Below are 8,560 nucleotides of genomic sequence, written 5' to 3'. Positions count from 1 at the left end.
ATTGTATTTTCATATTGTAATTATTGGCATTTTGTTCAGGAAATGCAGTATTTGCCATTAAAGGAGTCCATCAATCAGTCTAATAAACTACAGGTTAATTATATTGAGCAAGTATATCTTTTAAAACATCAATTCTTACATTAAGTATTTTAATTAATATATTAAAATTAAATTAATTTACACTTTCAATACTTTGGTAAGCCATACACTTACAGGAGGCCGACAACGCATATGATGTACATTATCCTGAATGTATTCAGTGAGTGTATTGAAAGAAAAAATAAACAGCCAAGACTAAAGGTGGATTTTTTTTAAACATTAAACTGTTTATTGATGACGACCAATGTTTTATGTTCACAAATAAGCATGATGACAATATTCCCTTGGTTGAATCCGGAATATGAAAATATGTGAATTTGATATTTGCAAAATTAAGCCGTAAAAATTGTAGCCAGGTGAGATAACGCCACATGTGAGATAGGATAGATGATACTTAAAGATGGGGCAAGCGCAAAGGTCAAACTCTGCACCGTTGCGTTGACATTATTTACCACGAGCTAAAAGAAAACCAGCAGAGGAAGAAGCACCGACAGAACCGGAGATTTGTCAAAGTGCTTTTTAATGTAAGACGAAACACATCAATGATGGCTGCAGGTTCCAGCTACATTCTAATGTCTCCCGTTCACTTCATGTTAGCCACAAAATCCTCGCCTTTCTTGATGGAGCCCTTCAGCTCGCCAATGGCGTCAGCCACCAGCTTCTCCTCAAAGGCAGACAGCTTGCCGAGCCCGAGGTTCTTCTCGATGCCGTTCTTGCCCAGGAGGAGAGGCGTGGAGAAGTACTTGCACTCGGTCTCCTCGGACCTGACAAAGGCGCATTCCACCACGCCCTCCTTTCCATTTATGGCGTCCAGGACGGCGAAGGTGAAGCGGGCACCGGCGTACGCCATGGAGAGGGTAGCAGACCCGGCTCCGGCTTTGGCCTTCACGACCTCTGTGCCCGCTTCCTGGATCCTGCCAGTGAGGGCCGACAACTGATCGGGAGGGAACTCCACTTTGGGGGTGCACTGAGAAATGAGCGGGATGATGGTCTTTCCGGCATGACCCCCGATGACGGGCACACTGACACGGGCCGGGTCAAGGCCTTTCAGCTCCGCAACAAAAGCATTGGCTCTGACAATGTCCAAGGTGGTGACACCAAACACCTTGTTGGGGTTATAGACGCCATGCTTCTTCATGACCTCTGATGTAATCGGGATGGTGGAGTTGACGGGGTTGGCGATGATACAGATCATGGCTTCCGGGCAGTGGCGGGCGCAGGCGTCGGCCAAGGTGGCTACAATGGTAGCGTTGGTGTTAAAGAGGTCGTCGCGGGTCATCCCGGGCTTTCTGGGTACACCGGCGGGAATAACGACGACATCACAGCCCTGGAGGGCAGCACCGAGTTGGTCGGGACCCATGTGGCCGGTGACCTGGGCCCTTGTCTCGATGTGGCTGAGATCTGCAGCCACCCCGGGGGTGTGTGCGATATCGTAGAGCGAGAGTTGGCTCACCAGAGGGCTGTTCTTGAGCAGCAGAGACAGCGGTTGGCCTATACCGCCCGACGCTCCGAGCACCGCCACCTTAGCGTTGTTCTGCGAGGAAGTGGACAAACTCCTGGCGAGGCTGACGGTAGGTCTTACTGCGCGGGAAAACATTCTGTATTAGTTTTGTTGTCTATTATTCTGGGTAAATGGAAAATAAATACGAGTAGCCCCTCTGCGCCGTGACACCAACGTCCTCTAGCGACGACCGAACAGGAAGACACGTGAGCTGGTTACGTCGAAGATAAACTCGCGTTATCCTACGTGAACTTGCGTAATGACGTACAGCTATGTTGTAGTTGCTGCGTTCAGGTTGTGTTCGGTGTCGGATCTTTACCCTTGCAATTGAAGAAACAGAAAATGGAACCGGAACGCTTTCCGGTCAAGTGTAAAATGCGATTTTCGTTTTAGGATTTCGAATTTAAATGTGCACCTTGCTTCCTTGGGAAGAAGCGGTAAATGTTAACGTTAAAGAAAACAAATCATTACATGGAGGTCACTACATTAATACATTGACAAATTTTTGGTTGTAATATTAGTTAAGTACTAAGTAAAACCAATTAAAGTACAACCAAACATACAAGGGGATGCATTTGTTTATATGTGGTGACTGGAACGAAAGCAACTCGGATGTGACGTCAGTTCCAATTTAAAAATTCCGAGCTTACCTAAACACCTCACCCCGAGCTGCTTTTTATACGAAGGAAAACAAAGGCCGATAACATTGGAATTTGGTTGAGTGACGCTTGATATTGGCGCCCGATTTATTAAATGTAGCTGTGTACCTGGGCTGGATAACGACATATAACAATACGGTATGTACGTAGAAGCTGTCTTGTCTCTGACGCAAGAAAACGGGTTCGCCTTGTTAATGTCGACCTGCTAAAATAAGCTAGCATCGTCACTCGAACCCGTCTATTTGCTGGAGTCAAATTACTGCCTTCGCCGAGCCAGTTGTAGCTAGTAGCAGTAGCTTAAACATGTTCAGTTGTGATTTTTTTTTTTTGCTAAAGTGTTGAGTTTTTCCACGTTAAACATTTAGTCAACTCCTACTAACGCATTTCAAATTACAGCGTATTGGTTCTGTCAGGTTTGCTTTCGGGCTGTCATTCACCAATGAGGTCCGTGTAAATATTACATGGCTAGCTCTTTGTTGTTTGCTAACGTTAGCAGTTGCTGCAATGGCTACGATAGGAAGCCACTAGCATGCATTTTGTCAGCCGACACATTTGAGTGTACGCTGTTGGACAATCAACAGAGCAGCCCTTTGTTTCTAACACTCGTCCATGTCAGTCACAGCTGTGATCACGAAAGGCGAGTTGTGTCAAAATGCTTTGTAATGTCGGTCTTAAAGTGCACCTCGGCTATTATTACGTGTATTTGTATGTTTTTTTTATGTTTACACTTTTTCTTAATGCGTGAGTTGTCTTGATAAGAACAGCAGTTTGAATGATTGATATTTCCTTTTACCTTTTGTACAGGTGTAATTTGGATGGGCCATCAGCACTCTCCATGATACATCACCATTAAGTCTACTTTCAGTGAGTATTCAGTTCATGTTTGAATGTTTGTGTGTGTGTGCAGAACATACAGATCATAATTTCATTCGGAACTGTTAGTAAGATGTCAACATGGCCCAAAAATCCCCACTATGTGAGCACATTTGCACTAGTTGTTCTTGAATGCATCAGAATACGTGAGGACAATGCACAGAATTTCATATGGTATACCATATGCTTCTACATAAATTAAATTAATTCAGCAGCAAAATACCACATTTTCACAATGGCTTCAAAACATACATTTATTTATCTTTTAATGCATTCTCACTGTAACCATTTTTCCCCACTTTCCCACCCCCAGTACTTGCTAAGGATGGCTAGTTGTGGAGAGGTAGACCACTCCGTTAGCTCACTTCCCCCCAGCAGGAAAGGTAGCAGCAACAACGGTGCTGCCGGAAGTGGAAACAGTGCGGAATCGTCGGGCTCCAGCAGCACATCGCCGGCCCTTTCTGTACCAGAATGCGCCATTTGTCTGCAGAGCTGCGTCCACCCCGTGCAACTGCCGTGCCACCACGTCTTCTGTTTCCTTTGCGTGAAAGGAGCATCCTGGCAAAGCAAGCGCTGTGCTCTCTGCAGACAAGAGGTGCCGGATGACTTCCTGGAAAGGCCCACACTTCTCTCTCCGGAGGAGCTGAAAGCATCAGCTGGGGGTCGGGGCGGGGCAGCGAGTGATCATGCCTGGTATTACGAGGGCCGCAACGGTTGGTGGCAGTATGACGTGCGGACCAGCCGAGAGCTGGAGGACGCTTTCTCGAAGGGCAAGAAGACGGCAGAGATGCTAATTGCTGGGTTTTTGTATGTAGCCGACCTGGAGAACATGGTGCAATACAGGCGCAACGAACACGGACGTAGACGCAAGATTAAGCGGGACATTTTGGATATTCCCAAGAAGGGAGTCGCTGGACTGCGTTTGGACACCGAGGGTGTCACGGGGGCAATCGGGGCAGCGGGTCGGGAAAACTCTGCAGATGGAGCCGATACCACGGTAACGGGTTTACAACAGCAGGCCACTGGCGTCCCATCCATCTCCACAGCCCCTCCGCCCGCAAGACCTCCTACTTCCTTGGGTGGTCAGCCTGACAGCAGCGGCCCCTCTCTGGAGGACGCTCTCTCACAACTGCAAATCAGCCACAGAGCCGCTCCATCCTCTGAACGGTCCAGAGCCGGTGAAGGAGAGGAAGAAGAGGAGGAGGAGGAAGAGGAGGCCTCACCCTCCAGGTCCTCTGATCCTCACACCTCTGTGGATGAATCTGGCTCTGGAGACTGGAGTGATGATGAGGAAGAGGATAATGAGGGCGACGAGGGGGGAGGAGGAGATGAAGAGCACGTCGAGCCATCGGAGGATCGGCCTCGGAGACAAAGACTGAACCCAGAGGACAGAGCCCTCCCCGGCGCCGAGTCCACCTCCCCACCCTCGTCATCTCGAAGCGGAAGGTCCAGACTGCCTGATGGTCAGTGTACAGTAACGGAAGTGTGAAGTTATCGGTGAAATTGTTCCTTAATCAGTAACGACCATGTTCCGTTTCATTAATTTATTATATCCTTCGTGCTCTCACTCGCTCTCACGGCTCGCAAACCGCTTTTCCGAGCAGCTCCGACTGACAGTTGCCTTTTAGAGAGTCATTTGGGTCAGTCCAATTCTAAGCTTAAACGCCATCATACGTGTAATGAAGACCTGCGACGTGAAGGAGAGCACGAACGGGTCGTTCACTCCCGTAAATGGAACTGTGTCATTGTCATCAACATGAATGGTTGCATTCTAATAATCTTTGAACTCTCTCAGCTAACATGGCACACAAACGGAGCCAACCATATGGCTTATCCTCCCTAACTCCCAAACGACTGCATTCATTTGCACACATTTAATCATGACGCCGTTTTCTCACGTTTCCTAGCGCTAACATAATTCCACAATCGTGTAAAATGGTCTGCCCGCCCTAGCGTCCCCAGTAGGAATAGGAACCTAATTCACGTTTAATGTTTCACATCTTGGTCAGTCAGTGGAGGCTGCTGCCCAATCAGGTTGAATCTGATCTTTCAGTTGCAGGAACTATTAAAAGGTAATGATAATTATAATCAATAACTCTAGACATAACATGATATTAAATGTATTTTAACTCTTTGAAGTAATTGGAACATTAATGTGAAGTATCGCTGTTTGTCATTTAAAAGTTGTGGCTGCAGTGTTCCCGACTGCTGTTCCACTAAACTGGAAGACGCGTGCATGTTTGACGAGAGAGTTATTTTAACGCTGCAGGTTGGAACGATGCAATTGGTATTTTAGGTTTAGTGCGGATAAATGTTCTGGTTTTTCTTTTTGTTTGACATTTGGTTTTAAATCTGGTATTACCTGTGACATGCAAGGCCGTATGAGACGTGTCATCCCAAATCGCGACGTTTTTTTTTTTCAAGTCCTTTTTATTTTCTGGGCTTAGCTCATCTCAGACTTTCCATTCTGAAAAATAAAAGTTTTGTAACAGTTTTCGCTTGGCAATTTTTTACTTGGTTTGTAACTTAATAAATTGTCATTTCATCATTCTAAAATCTGGGGTCTGATCTTTTTATAGTAATAGTCTTTGGGAAACGTTGCTATTGATTAATCTCATTTACCATAGATTAATCATAGATTTGAATGAGTGTGGATGTGGAACAGTGACTATCTCCACTAAGCATCTGTACTCCATCTTTGATACTTTCCAGTTCTTATCATTTGCATCAAAGCCTCCACATCGTAGAACACGGATACGTTGACAACTATACAAGACCTTGATTTCACCCCAAGTCCAATTCCCTTTGCTATGTTTAGCAACACGGCTGCCAAAACCTCCTCAGAGATCTTGAATATACAAAAAGCAGACGTTGTAAGTCATCCCATAATTGGAGATGTTATCTTCACTCTTGGATTTGGGGAATAGGCCATAGCAGCTCCACACACTTTTAATGAGAAGAAATGGTATCTTGCATAGCTTTAAGTGCTGCTGATGCCCGTCTGCACCATCCCGATATCAGCACCACAGTAACGTACTGGTGACCTGGACTCCAAGGCTTTAACACAACGGTAAAGAAGAGCATGAAAGCTATGACCCGCTGAGCCTGAAGTGTACTCATTTGTGTTTGGACTTGCTCGCTAGTGCTTGAAGATTAGCTGGACCACCCCACACGGTCCCAAACACATCCTTCTCAGTTCTCAGAGCCTCAGCTAGAGGGAGCTCTCTCCCTGCCAGCACTACCTTCTTCACCGCCTGGATCACTGCTGGTGGCCCTTTGGTGCAATTACCGAGCCAGTTTTCAGCTTGCTGCAGGAGAGTCCCTGCGCTCTCACCTCCCAGAGGATCCTCAAGAACCCCATCTGCCAGTCTCATCTGGAGCCCAATTTCAGGGTCTACTTTTGAAGCGCTGCCGAGCAGCTGCAAGGAATTCTGGCTGCCAATAAGTCGGATTAGTCGAGCAGCTCCACCCCAGCCTGGAACCAGACCCATGTGTTTGTGGACAAACTGGATCACGCTGCCGGGTGCCATTAACCTAAAAAGGTAAGCATCACACCTGAATGATCTTACACTTACATCTTATCTCATCTTGTGTTGATTGGAGCAAACATTACCTGAAATCACAAGCGGTAGTGAGTTCTGCTCCTCCTCCGAGGGCTCTCCCCTCCACAAGCGCAACAGAGATGAGCGATAGCCTGCACTGAGAACAGCGTATATTGTTGCAAATGTGAGAGCAACAACCCCAATGAAAAGAACTGCATCACTAAGTTCAAGTTACGAGGGAACAAGTACTCCTACCTGAGTAGTCTTGTGAGAGTATTCTGCATGAACATGCACATCTTCATGCCATCCTGTAAGATGAAATTAACATCGCTTACAATTAATAAAATTAATTCATTGGCATGCAATCATCATCCCTCGTCACATTGCAGCTTGAATTTTGCGGCTTCCTTCTGTTGCAGTTTTTCAAACATGTTATTTAATAAGTCATGTTGTTTCATGGTCGAATACTGCCTATAGTTAAAAAATATAATATAACAATATTAATAATAACAATCCAGCCAAAATTTCCTGAAGACATTTATGGCTTATTTATTCTGATTATGTCTATTACTGTATTTTGAGGGACAAAAGTGAGTACGTGGGTTATTTCATGACTAATGTTAAAAACTGTATTTAGAAGACCGTAAATGGGTTTTCTATGCCATAACTATGAAAATATTACACTTACTACTAAATTCAATTAGGATGGAGGCTTGGAGTCTTACTTGGGGGTTGGATATTGCTTTAACAGCATTAAGATCGGATCCAGAGCAAAAGGTACCAGCAGCACCCCGGACTATGAGGCCCTTTCCATTTGTCCACTGCTCCAGTTGGGTCACCTTCTCTTCCAGCTCCACCATCATAGTACCTGGGACGTAACACGACAATACTGTTTTTAATTGAACGCATAATAATCCGGTTCCGAGACGTGATGGGAGTGGTTCTTGAATCAAGTTACCAGAAAAGGCGTTCATGCGGGAAGGGTTGTTGATGGTGAGAACAGCGATGCCGGAGTCCTGTTTGGAAAGCTCAATAGAGCCTCCAGGGAAGACACGCAGCTTCTCCATGATCTCCTGCTGGTTGAAGTCCGTCTCGGTGTAAACACAGTTGCTGGTCTGTCTCTGCCACATCCTTGGAGTATACGTACAGTGTTGTGTGAAAAAGTGTAACTGTTGATCGGTGTCAATTAAAACGCCATTTTTATCTTTCTTTAGACATTTTTGTTGCACCTACTGTATTTCAAGTCATGTCAAGCATATTTTACATAAATACCTTGTCCAGCTGCCACAGCTGCTCCTCAGGAAATGATGCCTCATTGCAGAGATAACCATGATACTACAACATGGAGGAGATAAGAGAAAAGCATACATGTTACATCGCTGTTTTTGTGATGGCATACGATATCATAAATATTTTAGAGCATCACAACTTCATCAACATTAACAACAACAACTCTTAATTTTGTATGCAGTTTGTATGTGTGTGGTTTTGTAAATTGTGTTAAGTGTCTTAAATAAATGAGCGTACTTTGCAAAATGGTGTTTTAGCGATTTGAAAAGACTGTAAACAGAAGAACTATAAGACATTTCATACAAACCACTTACAATATAGACCTACTGTATGTGAAATTACGGCAAGCCGATGTATTTCTACACAGCGGACCACAACCGATTTATCAGTTAAAAAGTACAAGTTAAAAAAAACATCTGCTTACGAGTAAGAAGAGATATGATATCTAACAACAAGCCAATCAGTTTCTCAACAAAAACAGAAACAGCAACCTTGGTAGTTTACCTGTGTCACACTAAAATAGTTCCCCCGGAAAATGAAAGTTCTTTCCAAAGAGAGTATAATACAAAGAGAGACACGACTCGCCATCCGCTTCC

At 45.0% G+C, this 8,560-nt stretch overlaps 3 protein-coding genes across 6 annotated transcripts; 1 reads left to right on the top strand and 2 right to left on the bottom strand.

Moving 5' to 3' along the window:
• Positions 1 to 303: 303 nt before the first annotated feature.
• On the bottom strand, positions 304 to 1,816 carry mdh2 (malate dehydrogenase 2, NAD (mitochondrial)). The gene has a single exon (XM_058053320.1). It carries the CDS (start codon positions 1,694 to 1,696, stop codon positions 683 to 685), a length of 1,014 nt encoding a protein of 337 aa, XP_057909303.1. The 5' UTR covers positions 1,697 to 1,816; the 3' UTR covers positions 304 to 682.
• A 401-nt stretch (positions 1,817 to 2,217) lies between these two features.
• Positions 2,218 to 5,626, top strand: rnf146 (ring finger protein 146). The gene is made up of 3 exons (XM_058053432.1): positions 2,218 to 2,397; positions 3,064 to 3,123; positions 3,446 to 5,626. Exon 3 carries the CDS (start codon positions 3,458 to 3,460, stop codon positions 4,619 to 4,621), a length of 1,164 nt encoding a protein of 387 aa, XP_057909415.1. The 5' UTR covers positions 2,218 to 2,397; positions 3,064 to 3,123; positions 3,446 to 3,457; the 3' UTR covers positions 4,622 to 5,626.
• On the bottom strand, positions 3,459 to 8,539 carry echdc1 (enoyl CoA hydratase domain containing 1). Of its 4 annotated transcripts, none has more exons than XM_058053436.1 (7): positions 8,292 to 8,457; positions 7,947 to 8,009; positions 7,633 to 7,805; positions 7,400 to 7,542; positions 6,930 to 6,982; positions 6,746 to 6,826; positions 3,459 to 6,666 (listed from the first exon to the last, which is right to left on the bottom strand). In XM_058053436.1, exons 2-7 carry the CDS (start codon positions 8,003 to 8,005, stop codon positions 6,249 to 6,251), a joined length of 927 nt encoding a protein of 308 aa, XP_057909419.1. In that variant the 5' UTR covers positions 8,006 to 8,009; positions 8,292 to 8,457; the 3' UTR covers positions 3,459 to 6,248. The 4 variants fall into 4 exon arrangements, with proteins under 4 accessions (XP_057909419.1, XP_057909418.1, XP_057909417.1 ...); XM_058053435.1 differs by lacking the exon at positions 8,292 to 8,457 and adding an exon at positions 8,469 to 8,539 and having other exon boundaries at positions 3,460 to 6,666; XM_058053434.1 differs by having other exon boundaries at positions 3,460 to 6,666; positions 8,389 to 8,463.
• Positions 8,540 to 8,560: the final 21 nt, after the last annotated feature.

Source organism: Doryrhamphus excisus, chromosome 17, assembly GCF_030265055.1.
Source record: "Doryrhamphus excisus isolate RoL2022-K1 chromosome 17, RoL_Dexc_1.0, whole genome shotgun sequence".
Classification (NCBI taxonomy): domain Eukaryota; kingdom Metazoa; phylum Chordata; class Actinopteri; order Syngnathiformes; family Syngnathidae; genus Doryrhamphus; species Doryrhamphus excisus.
The sequence above is the reverse complement of the archived record's forward strand: the minus strand, read 5'-3'. Positions and strand labels throughout refer to the sequence as shown.

Bases quoted from the DNA above. Each gene is read 5' to 3' on its own strand.
- mdh2 (XM_058053320.1), bottom strand. From the start codon at position 1,696: ATGTTTTCCCGCGCAGTAAGACCTACCGTCAGCCTCGCCAGGAGTTTG.
- rnf146 (XM_058053432.1), top strand. From the start codon at position 3,458: ATGGCTAGTTGTGGAGAGGTAGACCACTCCGTTAGCTCACTTCCCCCC.
- echdc1 (XM_058053435.1), bottom strand. From the start codon at position 8,005: ATGGTTATCTCTGCAATGAGGCATCATTTCCTGAGGAGCAGCTGTGGC. The intron at 6,983-7,399 runs GTAAGACTCCAA...TTCATCTTACAG, and splicing joins AAGCAATATCCAACCCCCAA to GATGGCATGAAGATGTGCAT. The intron at 6,667-6,745 runs GTAATGTTTGCT...TTACCTTTTTAG, and splicing joins ACTACCGCTTGTGATTTCAG to GTTAATGGCACCCGGCAGCG.